The 21,060-nt window shown below is 58.5% G+C and overlaps 1 protein-coding gene across 2 annotated transcripts; it reads right to left on the bottom strand.

Moving 5' to 3' along the window:
• Nucleotides 1-250: 250 nt before the first annotated feature.
• Nucleotides 251-15,211, bottom strand: SLC38A3 (solute carrier family 38 member 3). 2 transcript variants are annotated; one of them, XM_043442980.1, is made up of 16 exons: nucleotides 15,096-15,211; nucleotides 7,258-7,414; nucleotides 7,083-7,164; nucleotides 6,818-6,933; nucleotides 6,162-6,235; nucleotides 5,987-6,079; nucleotides 5,822-5,903; nucleotides 4,634-4,716; nucleotides 4,489-4,547; nucleotides 4,152-4,316; nucleotides 3,995-4,074; nucleotides 3,636-3,736; nucleotides 3,276-3,400; nucleotides 2,991-3,135; nucleotides 1,800-1,903; nucleotides 251-1,710 (listed from the first exon to the last, which is right to left on the bottom strand). In XM_043442980.1, the coding sequence occupies exons 2-16, from the start codon at nucleotides 7,356-7,358 to the stop codon at nucleotides 1,606-1,608; spliced, it is 1,515 nt and encodes a 504-aa protein (XP_043298915.1). In that variant the 5' UTR covers nucleotides 7,359-7,414; nucleotides 15,096-15,211; the 3' UTR covers nucleotides 251-1,605. The 2 variants fall into 2 exon arrangements, with proteins under 2 accessions (XP_043298915.1, XP_043298916.1); XM_043442981.1 differs by lacking the exons at nucleotides 251-1,710; nucleotides 1,800-1,903 and adding an exon at nucleotides 1,973-2,278.
• Nucleotides 15,212-21,060: the final 5,849 nt, after the last annotated feature.

Below are 21,060 nucleotides of genomic sequence, written 5' to 3'. Positions count from 1 at the left end.
GGATTTTTCCTGCTGCCCCTTTCCCCAGCCGCCTAGCCGGGTACGGGGTCTTTCCTAATGAGGGTTTGATGCCAAAGCCTGGGCAGCTCCATCCTGCTGAGTTCCAGCTGATTCAGGCCTGCCCCGGGCAATGGGCAGCTCCCCAGCCGGCCCCCTGTCCCAGGCTGGGGCACCTGGGGCCACTCTGCATCCCTGGAACTCTTGCCCTGTGTTGGACTCCCCCTCTCAGAATTCAGGCCCCACATACAGGCACTTGCTAACCCACCTTTATTCGCAGCAGGTTTTACTAGTAATAAAAGATCCAGACAGGGCCCAGGATCCCAGGACTTTTGTCCCCAGACGCAAGCCATTGACAGAGGGTTGACATGGCAGCCAGGGAGGGTAGCGGGCCCTTCTGCGGGGCTTCTGCAGGGCTCAGCTGCCCCCAGCTCAGACCCTCCCTGAAGCTGCTGAGGATGCACCTCACGTTGCCTCCTTCCGGAGGCCTCTCTCTGTCCCATTTCCTGGGGCCTCATTAATTCCTCCCCACCTCACCCCGTGAGAAAGCAGGTCTGTGCTAAGCCTGGCCCAGGCCCAGCACTGGGTCTCAGCACGCCACTGCTTGGTTTGGGAGGCATGGGACGGGATGGGGTAGAGGACTCACCCTGTCCCACACTCATCCCAGGGAAACAGGCAGGGTGGGCTTCCATCAGCATCTGTGTCCCGGCTCCCACCCCACCTTCCAGGAACCCAGGCACCCTGGAGATCAAGAATATAAAGCACAGCTGGTCTTATGTATAATATTTATAAAAGGGGGCTGCCAGCTTCTCCACCCCTGCCCCAGACTGGCCCCCAGGGTCTTTGGCTCCTAGGGGCACAGACGCTCTGGGCCCCAGCCTCTTTCTTCTCCCAGCAGTGGAATGTGAACTGTGGCCTGGGTTTGGGGTGGGGGGGGAGTCCCAGCCTCCCCAGGACTGGCAAAGGGCCAAGGAAGAGGTCCCTTGGGGGTGCCCACGCCCACCTCAATTGAAAACCAAGTTCTGGCCTCAGGGATAGGGTGAGGCCGGCAGGGGGGTTGCGGGAGCCAGGGGGGTGTCTGCTCTTGGTTGGGGGGATGGGCAAAGAGGACTAGATTATCCAAAGGCCTGAGCCCCAGTGCCTGAAAGGGGCCTCAGGGACAGAAGAAGGAAAGGCAAGTGGGCTGAGGGAGATGAGGCCCCAGGGTGCAGACCATGGCCCGGCAGCAAGGTGGGGGGTACTGCAGGCTGATTCAGCTGTGTGGCCTCTACAGGCTGTGGGACCTGAGGGGGCAGCCGCTGGGCCTCAGTCTTATGCACCTGTGCAGAAAGGGTAAGGGGCTTGGGTAGGATCTGAGGCAACAGGAAGGGAGCAGGGGTCCAGCCCCACCCTGCTCCCAGCTCAGGAAGCCCCTGCAGCCCAGGAGCTCAGTGGGGTAGTGGCCCAAGGGCCTTGGTCCTGGCGCTAACAAACTGGGCAGGGCCAGATGCCAGTGCTCAGCACGCCTTTCTCCTCCCCCCACCGACTGGCCACTAGATGGGAGCAGGGACTGAGGAGTCTGGGCAGGAAGACGAGGATGAGGAGACAGAAGGAGATGCGGAGGTCATCCTAGTGGCTTCCTCCGTGCCGACTGGTGCCCGAGACCCAGTCCATGATGATGAAGCTCAGGCTCATGGTCATCAGCAAGATGCCAAGTGCACCAAAACAAAGGGCCTGTGGGATCAGAAGTCAGGGTCAGGCCTGAGGTTGGGGCAGACCCCCTCAGTCTCACACCAGCCCACTGACCTCCAGGCCCTTCGCACCAGGATTTTGGGGGTAGACCTTGCAGGTTCCTTCTCAGTGGGTATGATGCGAAAGTAGAAAATGGCCGGGAAGATGAAGATGAGGCATGGGGCAGATGTGGCACCTGCAAAGACATGGCCACTGTTGGCTCCTCACAGAGGATGAGATGGTTGGATGGCATCACTGACTCAGTGGACATGACCTTGAGCAAACTCTGAGAGACAGTGAAGGACAGGGAAGCCTGGTGTGCTGCAGTCCATGGGGTCGCAAAGAGTCGGACACGACTGAGCGACCGAAGATCACAACTCTTGGCCCACTTCCACCTACTGGCTAAAGTTCAGGGTCGGACACTTTAATGAGATCCAACATTCCTTGATGAGGGAGTCTCATCTTGACACTCCACTTGGGAACTCTGCCTGATTCTGGAAAGTCCATCAGCCCCTCCCCTTATTCTCCATCCACCAGGATAGAAGGCTAGGGCTTTTGGTATCTGAAGAATCTGTCAGTGAAAGATAGCAAAAAAACAAGCCAAGAGATAGACAAAGCTTTGAGGATATTGGACTGCTGGATACAGCTATTCCTGCAGGCATTTCAATCAACTGAGCCCCTGCATTACTTTATGCTTAATTCACTTTGAGTCAGATTTCAGACATATAGAACCAAGAATACTGTCTATGATATAAATGCTACTCAGTCCCCAGGTCAGTGTGTTGGTCCTTACAGAGTTGAAGAGTCAGTTCCCTGAGTTGAGTCACCCCAAAGATGTCAGAACTGTTTGATCTTCCCGCTCAGAGCTCCAACTGGGACAGTTGGACAGAAGCCCAAATCTATGGTTCCATGATCCTGGGGCTGAATCAAGGCTCTCCGCTTAATAGCTATATGGCCCTCCCTTAATCACTGTATACTTCCTCATATGTGGGGTGGGGACAAGGCCTGATGAAATCCTTTGTGGAGGCCCCTTGACCCCTGGGCTCCACCCCATCCCCCAACACCTCCAGCAAGGGTAACTGACCCAGTGGTTCTGAGCCCTCAAAATGGATTAAGAGACAGGCCCTTAAGAACAAATCTCAGATGGGAGGCCAAGCTTGCACATGGCAGGCAGCCATCTCTTAAATGTAGGGTCCGAGCTCAGGAATCTGCCAGGGTTTGCAGAGAGGAAGTTGCCTGGGGCAGCACCCTGCCTCCATTCACAGGAGGTCCAGACCCCTTACCAATGACCCCGAAGATGCCCAGGATGTTGGGGGCAAAGATGACCAGCAGGTTGATACACGTGAGCAGGCCAACGGCAATGAGCACGTGCCGCAGCCAGCTGAACTCGCGGTCAGGAAACAGCATCTGCTGGAGGGCGCGGCGTACCTGGGAAGCGGGGGTGGGGAGAGTCATCAATCTGTCAACCACCTCGGCCCGCCCCCGCCTCAGTCCGCCCCCGCCTCGGTCCGCCCCGCCTCCCCCGCACCCCCCTGGCCAGGGTCCTGGCCACGTGCACGCGGGCTCACCGGAAACAGAACGATGGGCACTGTGAGTGTGACTGCCGTCAGCACAGCCACGCGCACGCACAGGATCAGTACATCAAACGGGTCCACCTGGTTGTAGGCGTGCAGCAGCTCCGACTCAACCCCGTCTGTGGCAGGCAGGGAGGGTGGTCAGCAGGAGGTCCCGGTAGGGGGCTGGGCTCTGAGCCTGGGTTGACCCTGACACTGTGGGGAGTGGCAACCGACTCACCTCCACAGTCGCAGGGCACAGACAGGCATCTCAGACCTAATGAGTGCCTACAGGACGCAGGCTGCTGTGGCCGCTGGCCAGCCCCTTGCCCCCCAGCCTGGCCTCTGCCTCTGCCCCCCACGGTCCAGCCATACCGTAGAAGGTGAGGTAGCCGAAGAGGGCAGCCAGGAAGTACATGACATACATGACGGCGATGGAGAGGTTGGAGATCCGCTGCATCTTCCTCTTGGAGGGGCTATGGGGCAGCAGGGGAGGGGGTTGGTGCCAAGCTGGGCAACACTGGGAAACCCCGGGTGTCCTAGGGTCTCTCTCTGGCAACACACCCTCACCATCTGGTAGCTCAGGAGCCTCCTTCTCGCCCCCAGTCGCCCCTCTGGCAGCCATAGAGACCTTGGATAAAATGACTTGGCTCCTGACATTCCTCCCCACTTAGGACCACCTCCATTCACTCCAGGGAGGACCACCTCCCCTTCTCCCATACATGGATACCTACTCCTTGAGCTCTGTGTAAATGGGCAGCACCTCAGGGTGGCAGACAAAGGCGAAAGCCATGATGGGGATGGTGTATGCCGTCTGAGGAAACACGGATTCTATGTCAGGACAGGCCGCCCCCCTCACCGGTCCCACACTCTCCCCTGGCCTGCTGCAACCTGAGTGTTTAGCGTGAAGTAACTCGGGGTGCAGAACGCCCCGGCCTCCGTCTTGGCCTGCAGCCCTGCCTCGTCTTTGTCGATCTCCACGAGGCTGATGTTGCTTGTCATGTTGCCCACATTGGGGGACAGCGGGCAGGGCACGTGGAACTTTTTGTAGATGACCTAGGTGGGCAGTTGCGGGGCGGGGAGAGGATGAGGGCATCAGGGCCAGGCAGGGGTCCTGGGAAGTCACTGTGAAGTCACGTGCAGATCAGGAGGCGTGGAGCTGCCCTCCTGACCCAGGCTGCCCAGAAAGACCTGCCCCCTCCCTGAACCCACGTGGAGGGTGACTCACTGCAATTAGGAAGAACATCATGCAGCTGAGGGAGAAGCCGCTGGAGTAGCCCAGGTAGCCTGTGAGGTGCGGGAGGGGGCATGTGAGTTGGAGGGGTCCTCCCACACCTGCCCCAGGCCCCAGGCCCTGGAGCCGCCACGCTCACCGAGCTGCCGCATCAGGGCTAGGGGCAGAATGACGACGACAGAGACCAGGATCACCAGATAGTTTCCATTCATGTACCAGTCCCTGCAGGGGCAGAAGTGGGGAGCCAAGTTAGTCACTTAGCCTCGGGTGGCACGGCTGGCTTGCCCTCAGTCAGGGTCAGCGGTAGGTACCACTGAGGGATGCCACACAGCGACCTCTGAAGAATACTCGTCCCCACCTCCGAGTCTCCCTTTCTCCATCTGCAAGATGGGCCCACTCCCAGCATTCTCCAGGGCAGGGTGAGGACTAACACACGCGGCTCCCGCTTGGTAACCATCACGATTACAGTCACTGTGGCTGTTTTTCCCAGGACACACAGATCTGGGTCCAGCCTGCCCAGGAAGTAGCCCTAAGTGGGTGGGATGAAAACACCTGGGTCTGCGGGGGCGGGGGGGGGGGGAGTGAGGCGTTTTCCATGGGGGTCTCAGGGACTTGCCAACCACCTGAGCTCCTTGCGGTGCCCCCAGGACCTTCATCCTACATCATCTGACCCACACTCTCACTAGACAGTGGGCATAGGGATGAGGAAAGAGAACCTCCTTCCAGGGTAAGTCCAAAGGCCAACTCTGCAGGAGAGGCCCCCAGGGCCTGGGCGCCGAATCCTGGCTGTTTGTTTCCACCCAGAGTTGCTCACAGCCACACGGCCGCTCTGCCTGCTGGGGCTGTGTCTCCAAGGGCAGGGCCTGGCTATCTTCTCTGCTCTTACCCACAAAACATGGCTATGCCATCAGTACTGGCTAAACTGATGATAGGCAACTGGGACACTGTGGGCTTAATTTCTCGGTTGGGGCGAGGTGGGGGGAAGCTAACACCCAAGCCATGGTCAGGAATAGCAGGAGCTTAGAGCTAAGCCCGAGGTTCTCAGGTCCTCCGTGCTCATGGGCTGGATCCAGGGCTAGGCGGGGCCAGCTTGTTCAGCCTCACCACACCTCCCAGCCCCACAAGGCTCTCCTGGGAAGGTTCCCCAAGATGCCTCATAAATGCTTATGCACTGGATTTCAGCTTTTCCAGCAGCTCTCTGCCCCCCACTCCACCCTGGCTGGTCTCTCCCACTAGTCCAGCCTGAGCTCTGCTAGTGGTGCGCAAGGAGTGGGGGTAGCCCAGAGCCTCCCACCCTCACCCAGCCCCGCCCCACCCTGGGGCTCACGAGGTCCGATCCTCCAGGTTCAGGAAGGTCTGTATGACAAGAGGCAGCTCGGACTTGATGATGTACAGGTAGCTGGACATGGCTGCAGGGAGAAGGGCAGGTCAGCCAAACCAGCCAGCCTTCAGCCTGCCCACCGCCCACTGCTGGCCTGTCCATCAGCCTCACCTCCGATGTTCTGCAGCGTGATGGCCAGGGCAGCTGCCAGCTTTCCTGGGGTCCCAAAGGCACGGTAGCCTAGCTGCTCATAGGCACGGATGCCTATGGGGGCAGGGAACCAGGACAGTCAGAAGAGCTCTCCCCAGCCCACTCCTCCCTGCTACGGGCCAAATTTGGGGCTCACCCACGATCCCTGAGGACTTGAGTAGCAGATGAATGGAGTAACTGGACAGCAAGGCGACGGCCGTCAACAGGAACCTGGGGAAGGCGGATGAAAAGAGGCTACTGGGGCTCCCCTGGCAAGCAGGGGACGATGAGCTCTGGGGAGGGGCTGGGTGTGCAGGGTCCGCAACCCAGGTGTCTGGACCCCCAACATATGTGGATGCAAACTTGACAGTCCCCAGGGGTGGCGAACACCACCCAGGTTGACCCAGGGTGGTCAGGACTCAGAAGAGACCCTCTAAGCACCACCTCCCGTTGAGCTCTCAGAACAAACATATTTTCTATTTAGGCTGCAGGGCAGAGCTCCCAGGTAAGGACACGTGTACCCACATACAGCCTGGCCACTGGATTCATCCATCACGTGTTAAATGTGGTAGGACAGACTCAGGCCTGTTTGGCTGGCCCCGTGTCGTCATCTCAGCAAGTTTACCAGGAAATGAGGTATATTTGTCTGGCCAGGGCTGTTTTTTTTTTTTTCCAGCTGTGGTTTGGGGCGAGTGTAAGTGCCTACCCACTGCAGCCTGGGTCTTGGGATAGGAAACTGGCAGGTCCTGGGAGGTCAGGGTTGGTGGCCTGTTTGGGGCTCCTGTATTTAGAAGGTTTGCTGAGGACACTCACAGGAAAAGGATGATGCCCGTGTTGGCCATGGCATAGGCGAGCCCCAGGATGCCACTGCCCATGATGGCATTGCTGAGGTTGAACACTGACATCCCGAACGATGTCTTCCCCTCGAACTGCGGGCACCAGAGTGAGACGGGAGGGTGGGGTGTCAGCGAGTTGCAGAGGGCAAGCCAACGTTCCCTCCTGCACTGTCTCTCAGCCTCCCGGCGCGTCTCATTACTGCTCCCATGCCCCTGAGCCCCCGACTGCAGCCCCTGCTCACGTCGGTGAAGTGTGGCTCCTTGCTGGGGCTCTTTGGTAGGAAGCCTTCGCCCTCAACACAGCTCCGTCCGGGCCCCTCGACCCTGCAGGCACAGGCCAGGGCACGTAGCTTAGCTCTAGCCTCTTGCCCCCCACACCCCGCCCTGCCGTATGCCATGATGGGGTCCTGCGCTCACCTCTGGCCGCCAGCTGTGGGGGGAGTGACTGCGAGGAGCCCCTCCAAGTGCTTGCCGTTGGGCACCAGCTCCACCATCTCTGTCTGCAGAGGTGCCTCCATGGCTCCGGGACCACTGCCACGGGAACACCGGCTCACACACTGATGCGGTCAGACGTCTGCAAAGCAGACAGTCCTTCTGGTTATCCCCGCTCCTTGGGCTTGTGGCCCAGACTCCAGCAGAAAGTCTGCTCTGTAGCACACCTCCCAGTTCACTGGGGACATATCCGCTCGCATCTGCCTGCTGCGTCCCTGGAAGCTGCCATTGAGGGGCAGAGCTGGCATCCCTGAGCCCCCCAGACCATCCTGAGGGGACACCTCGGCCAGTACCTAGCGCTTACCCCCTCCACCGCCACATAGACATAGCGGCCCAGGCAAGTCTTTTGGGGGCCTTGCTTTTACCATCTGTGAAGTAAGGGTCAGTTGCGTGACCTAACTTGCCACAACCCGAGGGTGCTGAGTCCCAGGCCTCCAGACCCCTCTCTGGGGGTGGGCCCTGGGCTGACTCCCCCTCCCTGACATTAATACCGGGAGACGGTTTCCTGTGCCCTGTGTGCCAGGGGCCTCCGAGCCAAGCTAGAACGGCACTGCCCGACGGCTGGAAGCCTCGGGACAGGGCGAGGGCTGTGGGCCCTGTTCCCAGCCGCCCGGCGGGCTTTGCTGGCAGCCAGAACAAAAGGCCCTCTGTGGGCTGAGAGCTGGCGCTGGGAACGGCAGGCGCAGAGACTACCCCCCCCAGAGTCAGGAGGCCTGAGGCGGTGCTGGGTGGCTGGACACCTGGGCCCTGCCCGCTCGGCTGCAAAGTGCCCGCATGGCCTTCCAGGAAATGGGAGCCCCCAGAGCCCAGTTTTCTGGGCCACGCAGCCCTGGCCTCAGGGCCATGTTCTCTTTCAAGCCTCTCATCCCCCGCTGGGGAAGCCCCCACCCTTAGGTGCCCACACTTTGAGCAGACTCCCCACCGCCTGGAGCCCCAGGTCAGGAGCTCGGGGCCTTGGCCAGCTGTAGATGGGACTGGACCACTGGATCAGTCTTCCCTTCCCTATGCTTTGCTGGACCTCAAAGGGATCCCCTCCTCCCCGTGCCCAACTCTGCCCGTTGCCCAGACAACTCGCTGGCCCCTCTCCCATCACTGGGGCTGGGAGCCACCCACCCCATGTCTAGAAGGTACCTGGGCATAGTGCCCCCAAGCATCTCTAAGGACATACTGAAGGCCAGACAGAAGGCCAGGGCAGGGACCAGGGAGGCTGCAGCACTGCCAGGCAGGTCAGCCAGAGCCTAGTCTTGACTAGTCCCTCTGCTTGGGAACCTGGCATCCCACCCTAAACCTCCAGATCCTGATGGTGTCAAGTGTGCTCTTAAAACTAGAGCACCAGGGGTCTCAGACTCAGCATTCAGGCCTAGGGTGGGGAGGGGAGGCTAAGCGCAGGACTCAAGCCTCAGGCCGCAGGCCCTGGTGTCCTCGGGGCAGAAACCACATGGAATTGACCAAAGGACCTCTTTGTGATTGCCCGACGCAGCCCCAACACAGAGTTCCGATCCTAGGCACCTTGGTCCTGAAGACTCCATACCTGGCACCCTTGGATCACTTACCCTGCCTCGCCTTCCTCTGATGCTGGCACCTACACCTTTCTCTCCTCCTGCCTGTCCATGCAGCACCATGACAATTTGAGCATCTCTTCTCATGCCCTCTTCCCCTGCCAGAGTCCCCCAGGTCGGCCTGTCTTCCTCATGCCCCTGCCCTGAGCCTCACTGAGAGCACCCCTCCAAGGATACCCGCACCTGATCTCCAGAGTCATTCCAGAGTGCCCCCCGGCTCCCAGCTGGGGTTACCCTTGCCGGGCCTCCTGCCCTGGGCAGGCTGGGACAGGCCCTCAGGGTGTGCTGAGTCGGCAGACTGGACAAAGCACTCTTCTCTGCCTTAATATTCTTCCCTAGCAGCCAAGCACTGCCTCCAGGGAGACCACAGCGCCTGGCACAGTCACGGCCAAGGTGCCCGAGGCCCTCGATTCAGGTTCCCCATCCCCTTGGCAGGACCTGAGGCCTAGACCTTCAGGTCCTGCCTAGTACTCATGATGAGTCAGTGCTGAGTCACAGGCTGGCCTGAGATCCCAGAGAGGACACAGAATACCCTTCCTGAAGTGGCTTCCAGTCTGGAAGGGACACACTCCCCACCCCCCATCCCCTACCCGATGGCTCCTGCTGTAATGGAGCCACACAGTGCTGGGACTCCAAAAAGGAGACAGAGAGAGAGGCATCAAGGAAGGCTTCCTGGAGGAGGAGGTGAGGGAGCCAGTTCTGAAATTCCAGCAGTAGCCCCCAAGGAGTGGAAACAGGAAAGAGCCGCTCAAGCAGTATGCACAGCACAGATGGGCCAAGGCCCTGAGGCAGGCTGTGAGGATAGTATGAAGGTTCTGTGGCTGTAGACAAGCCCGACAGGGCCTTGAAGTTGAGGTCAAGGAGCCTGGACTTCAGTTAAGGCAGGACTAAGGGCTGGAGGTGGGGGCAGGGTAGAGATTAGCACTGGCCTGACATGTGGACCCCTAACCATTCCCTGAGGCTGGCAGTTCATTTTTGACTGTTCCCATCGCTCAGGCCTGCCATATCCCCAGGCCTCTTTGCATCAGACAACTGGGTAGACTCAGGGGTTAGCCCTGACTGAGGAAAGCAGCCAGGAGCTTCTGACCCACTGCAGGGGAAGCCCAGGGCGGACACTCTGGGTCTGAGGCCTGACCTGGCCCTGCCTCACAGTGGGATCATGGACAGAGTATTCCCCACTCAGGACCTCAGTGTCCTCCTATCCTCCGGGGGTTCTGTGAGGCTTGACCAAAGGTGGGAACAGAGTGAGGCGCCTCCCAGAGGACTTTGCCCCTGGAGCAGACCACAGGCCCCCAGAGAGGGGTCAGGCTCTTGGGTGGGGAGATCACAGCGACCTTGAGCAGATCATCAGAACAGCAGCCGTCATGGGTGTAGCATGCGTTCAAGCAGTAAATCGATGGTCCAGGCCACTGCCCTGGGGCCTGTTTGCTCTGTTGGGAGATAAGGGCCGAGGTGGAGGGGGGAGCCGGGGGCCAGAAGCCACCAGGATCACACAGCAGGTAACGTCCGCCCACACAGACATCACAGGGTGAGAATTCGTCAGGCACACCTCCTCGGCAGGCGTTGAGTTTGGCTAATTAAAGATTTCAAGATCCAGGAATCCAGGCCACCGTGGGGCCACTGCTTGCGTCAGCTGCTATGGGAAGCGTGTCTCTCTGCCCTCATCCAGGTCCTGGGAGTCACCACGGCTCCGAGCCCGGTTTTCCTCCCCCATGCTCAGGGACACGAGTGGGTCTGCCGTGGCGGCTTAGCTACAGGGAGAATCCACACTGTCCTTCCCTCGGTCCTGTGGCTGCACGCGCTGGTGGAGGCACCGAACCCACGGAGCTGGCTGCCAGGGCCCCCTGGTTCCTTGTGCCTGGACAGCCCCCACCTCAGCTCAGATCTCAGGGCAGAGGCAGCGGGCCTGGCTTACGGCTCCACTGTGCTCATCCCTGGGGGCTCAGGGGTGACGGCTGCCTCCAGCTCAAGCTCATGGGTCCTTACAACTTCCCTCCTTGGCTGAGAGAAGATGCCCCTCCCAGCCTAGTATCCACCTGCCTCTCCAGGCTTCAGAAGGAAAACAACCTCCTCGGACCAGACATCAGTCAACAGGAAAACTGGGTTTGCCGGACACATGTGGACTGTATGCTCTCAAGGCAAAGCCACGGCGATTGGTGCAAAGCCGACTGCTGAGGTCAGGGGTCTAGGGACAGGGCAAGTGGGAGGATGTTTAGAACAGGAGAGGATGCTTAAAAAAAAAAGTACTTTGCCCCTCCTCGAGACCCACAACTCCAGGTTTTGACCTCAGCGGATCCAGTCTTCCATCCTCTACTCCCTCACTGTCAACAACACTGAGTAAGTGACCACTGTGTGGCTAACCCCCGGCTGGTACTGAGGGGGTGGCAGGCAGGATGGGCCACATCCAGGGGAAGGCAAGTGGTGCAGAACAGCCATGTGCCGGCCACACCAACCCTCACCCCCTAGCTCCCTGGCCCTGTGCTTCCGTGTTCTGGGTATCCGGAACCGTCTAGGAGGATCTGAAGGCCCCCGCTGGGGCCGGAAGGTGGACTTTCCTGTGACAGGGTACACTTTCTAAACACCTAACAGATGCTTAGCGTTGGGCCTATCTCCAGACACCTAGGCCTCCCCTCTTGCCTAACCCTGAACCCTCCTCGCTCAGGCTGCCCCCCAACCCGGTGGAAGCTGTGGTCAGAATCTCTTGGCTCGAGACTCGGCCACAGCCAGCAGCAGCCCCCCTCACCCCACTGCCAGCCTGCTGAGAAGGACGTGCAGCCCGAGGCTCAGCTGAGGCAAAGGACAGGACATCACGTGCCTGTGGCCCCCCCAGGGGCAGGGGAGACCCCGAGCCAGCCAGCCCATCCTCCTCCCTGCTGACCCGGAATCCCCTGGAGGCGGCCAAATATTTGGACAGCCGGATTTCTGGCCCCAAAGAAAGCTGGAGCCAGGGCCTGGGGCAGCTCAGGACTCATTGGAGACCCCTATGTAGGGGGCGGGGGGGCGGGGTGGAGCAAAAGACAAGATCAGCCTGGAGGAGAGGCACCATCCAATGTCAGGAAGAAGCAGGGAGAGTTGGAGGAAGGGAAGAGAGAGGGAGAAAACACACACACATGATATCTTCGCTCATGCAAACAGATCCAGACCAAGAGACAGACAGAGGCGCGGGGAGATAAGAAACACAGATGGATCCAGAGGGACACAACGGCGTCCCTGGTGGCTCAGATGGCAGAGAATCTGCCTGCAATGCAGGACACCTGGGTTCAATCCCTGGGTCAGGAAGATCCCCTAGAGAAGGGAATGACTACCCACTCCAGTATTCCTGCCTGGAGAATTCCATGGACAGAGGAGTCTGGTGGGCTACCGTCCATGGGGTCACAAAAGAGTCAGACGTGACTGAGCAACTAACACACACACACATACACACAGAGGGACACAAAATGAGAAAAATACAGAGAGATAGGTGTGTAGACATTCAGACAGGGAGACAGATCGACAACCAGATAGGTGAGAGATGGATCAACAGAGATGGCCAATCAGTTAGAGATAGCCAGACGTAGAAAGAGACAGAGAGCCAGCATTACCAGACAGAGCGCCCCAGAAGGAGCAAGAGGTGGACGGTGCCAGGGGCCCAGATTAGGGGCAGCAGGTCCAGTGGGACGCCACAGCATCTCTGGATTCTTACTAGGGCAGGTTATGCCCTCATTAGCCAGGTGGAGACATTCAGAGGATGGAGCCACAGGCCAGGATGAGCTAGAAAGCTCAGAGCCCCCAAGTCCAGCACCCATGGCCTGTGTACCCGCACAACAGGAAAGCTACAAGAGAGAACCATCAGTTGGAGTGACCCCATCCTCAGCAGCCACGCACGTGTGTAGACGTGCCGACTGAGAGGTTGTATACAGGACGTTGCCCGCAGAGCGGAAATTCAAATCCAAGCCACCCCAGGCCGCAGGCCGGAAAGTCCCTCCTGCCCAGCAGCTGGTCCTTCCCTTTGGCCCCCAGTAACCCCGCCTGGTCCTCTAAGAGCCCCCACCCTGCATCAGTCTTCTTATCCAGAGTCAAAGTCCAGCCCTCCACCCACCTGGCAGTGTGCAGGGGGCACACAGTAGGTACTCAGTAAATATGAAATGTGCGAAATGGGTTCAAAGTCTTTGGCAAGCCTCCAGCCCATCTCACCTGCTCCAGGTGGCGTCTGGTCCCCTAGCCATGTCTGCCTGGGAACATCCCCCTGCAGTGCCCCTCTCCTAGTGGGTACAGGCTGCAAATCCACCCCAGCTTTCTGTGTGCACAGATGCCACAACTGTACCTCTCTACAGCCAACCATTCCTCTAAAACGGTTCCCAACTCAAACTGGGTGCCTGCCCCCTCCCCAGCCCAGACTTTCAGGGTGCACTCAGTTTAGCTCAAAAAAACCTTCCCTGCCCCCACCCAAGCACCATAAACCACCTGGTCTGTCCTATTGCACTTCAATTTCTCCATCTCTCGAGGGCTCCAAGGCTACTTGGGTTTCCCTGGTGGCTCAGTGGTAAAGAATCTGCCTGTCAACGGAGGAGAGGCGGGTTCAATCCCAGGGTCAGGAAGATCCCCTGGAGAAGGGTATGGCAACCCACTCCAGTATTCTTTCCGTGGACGGAGGAGCCTGGCAGGCTACAGTCCATGGGGCTGCAAAAGAGTCAGACACGACTGAGCAACTAAACAACAACCACCAAGGATACTTGCTAGGGAGCAGGCACTAGGACAGGGGCAACCAGCTCTCAAGATCTTGCCACTTGGAGCCTCATGGCGGGTGTTTGTGACATGGTCCCAAAGAACCAGTACTGAACAAAAGGTGGATTGAGAAGCCAGTGAGGACAGGGGCTCTATGAGCCCAGGCGGAATAAAGTTCTGAGACATACAGCTCAACCTCAAGGAGCCAAAGATTCTCCTTACAGGTATTCCAGGCCTCTTGGAGATGTGCCAGGTCTGGCCTCATCCACTCCTGATTTCTCCCATCTTTGGTTCTTCCTACAGGAAGCCTTCCATGATTGTGTAGAACCTCCCCCTCTCAAAATGGACCTGTCCTTGAATCCCGCCAGCTTTCTAAGCTCCAGACTGAGAACCTCTGAGGGATTTGCTTCCTTTCCAGGAGAAAGTGAGCCCCCATGCCAGACTGTGCATTAAAGACGCAGGGCTTCTTTCAGGGCCAGCACAGAGGCCCAAGGCAGTCGTGGAAGGAAGCACAGGACTGGCAGGCTGAAGGAAGGATGGGCCTGGGTCGAGGTGTCCCCCACGGTGCGAGGACCTTTCACGTAGTCGCCCTCAGACCTGTCGCAGAGCCTATACCTGGACTCAAGGCTCAGGTGACTGCGGTGGGGGTGGGGGCCCGGGTGGAGAGGGAGGCTTCCCATAAGCCCCGCCCCTGGCCCCTCCGCCGGGTGTAAACAAACGCACGCACTTGCTGTGGCCAATCGAAGGGGCCCGTGGGGCGGGGGCGGGCTCCTGCGAACCTAGTCCCAGTCTTTCCCCTCCGCCCCTGCGCACGCTGCCAGCTCTCACACCTCGGTCCCAGTGCGCGTGGCGGGGAGGAGCGCAGGCCGAGCCCCGCCTTCAGTCCCGGGAGCCACACTCGCTCAGTACCCGCCGTAACCGCTGGCCTGGCTGCAAATGGCACGGGCTCTGGGACCAACGTGTGTCCCGTAGCCCCTCAGGAAGCCTGGCCGGATCTGCCCTCAAGCCCCTGCCTAAGGCAGCAGGATAAATATACCCTGACGCCCGGCTTGCCAGCCGGGCCGATTTGCTTGTCAGGGCGCCCGACGGGGCAGCGCTCCAGGGCCTGCTCCCGGGCCCTCTTAGGCCCCCCTCCGGGACCCTCTCGAGCCCGTCCCCGTGGGCCGTGCCGCGGCCAGCCCACGGCGCGCCAACCCAGCCCCTAACAAGGCGTCCCGTGACCCTGGCTCCGGGTACCGCCGACCTCCTACTATCCCGCCGGCCCTGCGAGAGGTCCCGTAACGACGAGGTGCCCCTCCCGGGACACCAGTTCAAGCTGGGAGCTGGCGGGTCCCCAGAGCCTGCAGCTCTCCGAGCTTTGCTTTCCCAGAGGCTGGGGCGCCTGCCCGGAGCCAGGGCGGGTGAGGGGACCTGCCCGGAGCCCAGATCCGGACGCGAAAGTGGACAGTATGGTTCCGGCCGCCCGGTGTCCCCGGCGGGGGTCGGCGCCCCCAGCGGTACCTGGCCTCGCGGGAGGGACGCGCGGTGCTCCGCTCGAGTCGGTACTGTCCGCTCTGCCCACGGCGGAGCTCGGCGGCGCGGGATGAAGGGCGCCCAGCCCCGCCCCGGCCCGCCCCCGGCCCTCCAATCCTGGGCGGCTCGCGGGAGGAGGGGCCGGTCGGCGGAGAGGCGGGGGCCCTCCGCAGGCCTGGAGCAAAGGGGAAGCCCTTAGCTAGGACAGCAGCTGCTCCGGAAGGGGCTCGGGGGAGTCTTGTTGGGAGAATGCTTTCGTCCAGGACAGGGTCTCTCTAAGGTCTCCGAGTGCCCCCTTAACCCCTGAAATGCTCTGCCCTCACTTTCCTCGAGCCAGAAGGGGCTCTTCAGCCAAGAGGAATGGCAACAGAGCCATGCTTAACTTCAGTGAAGTTAAGCTTTGCATGGGGGACTTTCGGACATCACTTAGGCACAAGATGTCTTTTCTGCCGGCCTCACCCTTCCCAAGCAGAGGCGGGATAGAGTGAGGACAGGGACTCTGCATCAGTTCTGTCCTCACTGCAGATAATCGAAAGAGACTGAGGGTAGAGTGAGGATGGGGGTGGAGCAAGGCTTGGCTCGTGTTGATCCTTACCTGTATCTCCCTGGCCATGCCCCCACCCCCACTTCCTTATTTCTAAAGAGTAGGAGACAGTTGTGTCTGCCCGTGGAAAGTGGGGTCTGGGACTTGGTGCCTTGGTGGAAAGGGTTTCAGGGTGGTCCTGGTGTTCCTGGCTGAGGGCTCCTAATCCCATCCTTGCCTGCTTACCCAAGGCCTCAGTGCTCAGAGTGTGGTGGGTGTTAAGGCCCACCCACCCAGGTGTAACCAGCAGTAAGCTGGGGAAGGCCCTGACCTGGGGGGTGAGCTGGAGAGGGTACTGTTTGCAAACAGCTGTCCCTCGCTTCTCAGCCACTGGCTCTGATCCGATTAATCCATGGCCTCTGCTGTTCCTAGCCAAGCTGGATGTCTCTGTGTCAGGTCCGTCCCCCTCCCTGGTATTGGGGAGAATGCCCTCAGAAGACAGGCCTCACCCCTTCTCTGCCCTGGGTTGGGAGTCAGGACTCCAGGATTCTCTTCCTACTGACTCATAGCACCACCACAGCCAATCCCTAGCGTACCTCAGTTTCCCTCTGTGTAACAAGGAAATAGCTGTCGTTTCCCCTGGCCTGAAGGGAGTGGGTTAAGGGGAAGCTGTGAATCAAGCACAGGGGACTCAGCTTTAGCTGGGAAGGCCAGGGGGCTCAGTGGACTAAAGAGAAAGGCATTGGGATGGTGGCAATCCTTGAAAACCTCAAACCATCTAAACTGCCTCTCTGCGGAGGGCTGAAAAACAGGAAGGGACTGGCTGTCCCTCTTAATCTGGGGCTGATGTAATCCCTAGATCACAGCTTAGTTTGCTCCTGAGAGACCCTAAAACTCACCCTCTGAGGGGCTTTAGGACTGCCCATGGGACAGAGTCAAATAGGAGAGGTGCTGACCAGGGTCTCAGTTCTGTCCCCCGCCCACCTCCACACATCCTGGGTGCTCACAGAAGCCATCTGCCAAGGACTGGGTGCTCCTATTGGCAGTTCCTGAGGAGCCAGGTCTGGCTTCAAGGTCACTGGCATGTGGGTGTTAGGGTCCTCAATCCAGTCTGGGGGGAGCAGGGGCCGGCTGGGCTGGGCTGCTGTGAGAGGCCCCAGGGCGGCGTGGTGTGGGGTCCCTGGGCCAGGCCAGTTGTGGCCAGGCTGGGGGAGGAGCTGCCTGTTTGTTGATGCTAGGCCTGGGCCCCAGCCAGGGCAAACACAGCTCAGAGGCCTTTCCTGCCACCTGCCGAATCTCCCAGCCCAGCTTGAGGTGGCCGGACAGCTGGCAGTCTTTACGGGGCTCTGAGAGGTACCAGGCACCTTCTCACAGAGGCTGGAGGGAATGTCCATCCACGCAGCTGCAGTGCTGGGGGCAGTCACCTGGAGTAGAAGATGGGGGGAGCTTTATCTCAACCTGTGGCCCAGCCTCCTACCTCCAAGCCCCCATGTCCAGAAACTGACACACAGCCCCAAGAAACTGCCAGATACATGAGGCAGAACGTAGGGTCCCAGCATCACTCAGACCCTTCTTGCAGGGTCCTGGCAGCCCTTTGCTCTGTTCTTCCCTCTTTAGCCATGTCTTCTCAGCCTCCAGCTAGGCAGCCTCCTCTTAGCATGTCAGCACATCCCCTGGCACGTTGGCTACACAGCATCCCAAGATTCTCTTTTACCATGGGGCCCCATCTTCATCTCCAACCCTCTCTTCAGAGCCTAGCATCTGTATCCACTGATTCCTCCGACACACTGCAGGCACCTGCCTCACACGCAGCCAGTCTCCCTGACACCCTCCTGACCTACTCTTCCCAGCTGGCCTCTTCACTTCCCCCACTGCCCAGCTGGCCACGCTCTTTCCTGGTGTTCCAAGAACATGCCAGCCTTCACTTCCCTGTTCCTCTGCCATCCTGGTTCCCCATCATGTCCCATGTCCTTGGCAAACTCTCACTTGTCCCTCAGTAGCTAAATGAAGGATCACCTCGGAGCCCCCAGGAAGAGCCAGCTCTTTCTTCCTACACCGACGGCAGCAGCCCTTGCCACCCCGCCACACAGCCGCAGCCCCAGTGTCTCCAAGCGCTCTGTGTGGGTCCTTGAGGCAGGGAAGCTCCTGCCAGGTTAGAGCATGCAGATCAGGAAAAGCCTGATGGAGAAGCAATCTGTGGGCTTGGCTCTGCCAAGGGGAAGAAAGACACCTGCCAGGGTGGGGAAGAGAGGGCACAGTGGAGAGAAGGAACAGCTTAACCACAGGGAACTGTCAATGAGTATGAGATTAGCACTGATAGGCAGAGGGCTGTGTGCAGGGTGAGATGCTTGGCCTGGAGTCACGACGGGGGCTTTCGAGGCCTTAGAGGAGAGGGTGGTTTTCACCTCCACACCCCAGGGTTGAGGACCCACACTTGTAGCTCCTGACTACACTCTGCCCAGGTTGGTGTCCGGGAGGCTCCCCTTTGGGCCCAAGCAGGGGTTTAGGGCTGTGGAAGTCTAAAGCGGACCCATAGGCAAACACTCCTGTCTGGTTCTCCCCTGGCCTGCATCCACAGAGCTCGTGACCTTCTAGCTAGAGCCTGTCCCCACAGCCCTGAAGGGCCCCCCCTCTCCCCTGAGACCTGGCCCCCAGCTTCTTTGGCCACTGAAGCGGCTTAATGAGCCCAGATCACGTGGGCCCCCCGTGCCTGTGGGGAGGGCCCAAGCCCCCAGTGGCCACCCGACCAGGCCCTGACGTCAGCAGCATTAACCGTTCACCAGGCCTGTTTAATCTCTGTTCCATGGCTGGGCCAGGTTCGTCCCGCCAGAGCCAGAGTCGAAGGCCGTGAAGGCCCCTAGGGGCACCTTGACATCGAGGTCAGCGGGGATGGCGGTGGCTGGAGGTGCCCACAATAAACACCCCCTGCCTATAAGATGAGGGTGTGGCCACATGTTGACTCTGGACCAGCTCTCTGATCCTCTGCCCTGGACTGTGAATCAGCCACTGGGCATCCATTGATGCTGCTCACTAGGGTATAATTTACACTGGTGTGGTAAGTGGGGCTGAGGAGGCTTCCGTCCAGGAGACTTGCCCCTCTCCCTCCACTTGTTGGCCATGAACAGGGCAGCTAGAGGCCAGGCAGAGTTCCCAGCCCGTGGGATCCAAGAATGTTGGCTCAGAATCCCAGCCCCTAGGGTCAGAACCTGGAGTGTGGGGTCCAGCGCCTTCATGGTATTTGGCCTCCTGTCTGTCTCTTGCCTAGGAAGGCTGGGTAGCTCATCACCTTCCTTCTAAGACAAGGTGGCTAGAGAGACCTCTCCGTGAGCCCAGCTCTCCCGACAACTTCCTCTGTCTCAAACCTGCCTCCTCCAGCCTTTCAAAGCTTTCTGTCTTCTGCCTTGCTCCTCCCCATGTAATCCCACCATCACCCTGCCCTGACCTACCTCACTCCAGTAAATTGTTTGGGCAGAGGGTCCTTAGCAGGGATGAGCAGCCCAGCTCAGCCAGGCCCCAAACCACGCACTGGGATCCTGAAACACTGGCCCCAGCCCCATCCTCCCCCTCAGGCCTCTAAGCAGCACCAGAATGGCTACCCACATGTTTCCTGGGCTCCCTAACCTATCCAGTGTTCCCCGACCTCTGCCCCATGCTCAGGCCTACGCACACTCATGCTCCCCTTCTAGCCCTACGCAGGCTCATTGTGCCACTTCCACCTGGACATTGAGGATGCTGCCCGCATGCTGCCTTCTGTCCAGTCCCAAGGATCTGTCTGACTTCTGGATCTCTCCCCTCAGTGGCCACAGGTCCAGAAAACTCAGTCCTCTCAACACTCCTTTGCAGCCCCAGCTTGGTGGGGGTATCACATGCACTTGATCACCATACAAATTCAGACCCTTGTCATTGAGTCCCACTCCTTGCAGATGTTGGTCCTATGGAGTAATGACATAAATCTCTTCCTCGTGGAGCCTCCCAGCCCCACTCCTCTCATCCCCCCATGTCCAGCCTCCAGGAAAAACATGTGTCACTATATACATGCTTTTATGAAAATTTTTATGATTATTTTTTCCAGAAACAGATTTGGAAAATAGCATTGATGACTTTACTCCCATTAAAGCCAAGAATGTGAAAGTGCGAAAGTGATAGTTGCTCAGTCGTGTCCAACTCTGCGATCCCCTGGGCTGTAGCCTGCCAGGCTTCTCTGTCCATGGGATTCTGCAAGCAAGAATACTGGTGGGTTGCCATGTCCTTCTCCAGGGGATCATGGCAACCCAGGGATCAAATCCGGATCTCCTCTATATAACACTATAAATACTGTTTTAGGTATAAATAAAATACTTAAGCTTAAAGTAGGACTTCCCAGGTGGTGCTAGTGGTAAAGAACCCACCTGCCAATGCAGGAGACATAGATGTAGGTTTGATTCCTGGATTGAGACATAAGAGACACAGGTTCAATCTCTGAGTCAGGAAGATCCCCTGGAGGAGGACATGGCAACTCACTCCAGTATTCTTGCCTAGAGAATCCCATGGACAGAGGAGCCTGGTGGGCTATAGCCCATGGGGTCGCAAAGAGTCAGGTACGAGTGAAGCAACTTAGCATGCATGCACAAGCTTAAAGTAATGTTGTGAATTTTAACATGCCTACTTTCAACTTATCTGACATTTCTTCAACTACTTTAATGTTCTGTAAAAAAAAAAAAAAATTACCTTTAAAACTACATGAAAACATATATAATAGGAGTAGACATTTTTCCTTTTGCTTTGGGCTCCAATATGGTTCTGCCAGGCTCTCTTGGATCTTGTCTTGATGAAAAATTTTGATATTCTGTTCATTATGGATTTTTGCAGGTAATTTTGATTTTTGAAAGTACTGCATTAATATTTATCTTGATTACTGAATTTTTTGGCACCACCTTAAGTTTTACGTCTGAGGTGAGTGCCTCATTTGCCTCACCCTAATCTCAGCCCTGTGATTATATCCTAGCTTCAAGGGCTTCCTGAACCCAGGAAGCATAGGCCCTTCGGCTGGTGGGTGGCACCTGTCCAGCCTTCCCTGCTGCTGCTTCTTCCATCTTCCCTTCCCTTCCCTGCTCCTGCTCCACGCAACTCCTGTGACCCAAAGGCCCACATTCCTGGGCCATACACACCCTACTGTCCATGCCAAAATGAGCTTCCACCTCACAACCCCTTCTTGATCCAAGATTGTCCTTGTGAACATTTCCCATGGCCCCTTTGCCCCCTCAATCCCTCTCAGGACACCCAAATTGATCCCATGCCCCCAAGAGTGCCCCCTGCCACGTTAGGTCAGTTGCTTCTTTCTGGAAAGAACCATCTCCCCACTCATGTCCAGTCCAGCACTGGGCATTGACTAAATGTGCATGATTCATGATCATTAACTCTCCCCTTCCCCTCAAGAAAGGACAACCAGGG

The sequence above is a fragment of the Cervus canadensis genome, chromosome 22 (assembly GCF_019320065.1).
Source record: "Cervus canadensis isolate Bull #8, Minnesota chromosome 22, ASM1932006v1, whole genome shotgun sequence".
Lineage (NCBI taxonomy): Eukaryota > Metazoa > Chordata > Mammalia > Artiodactyla > Cervidae > Cervus > Cervus canadensis.
The sequence above is the reverse complement of the archived record's forward strand: the minus strand, read 5'-3'. Positions and strand labels throughout refer to the sequence as shown.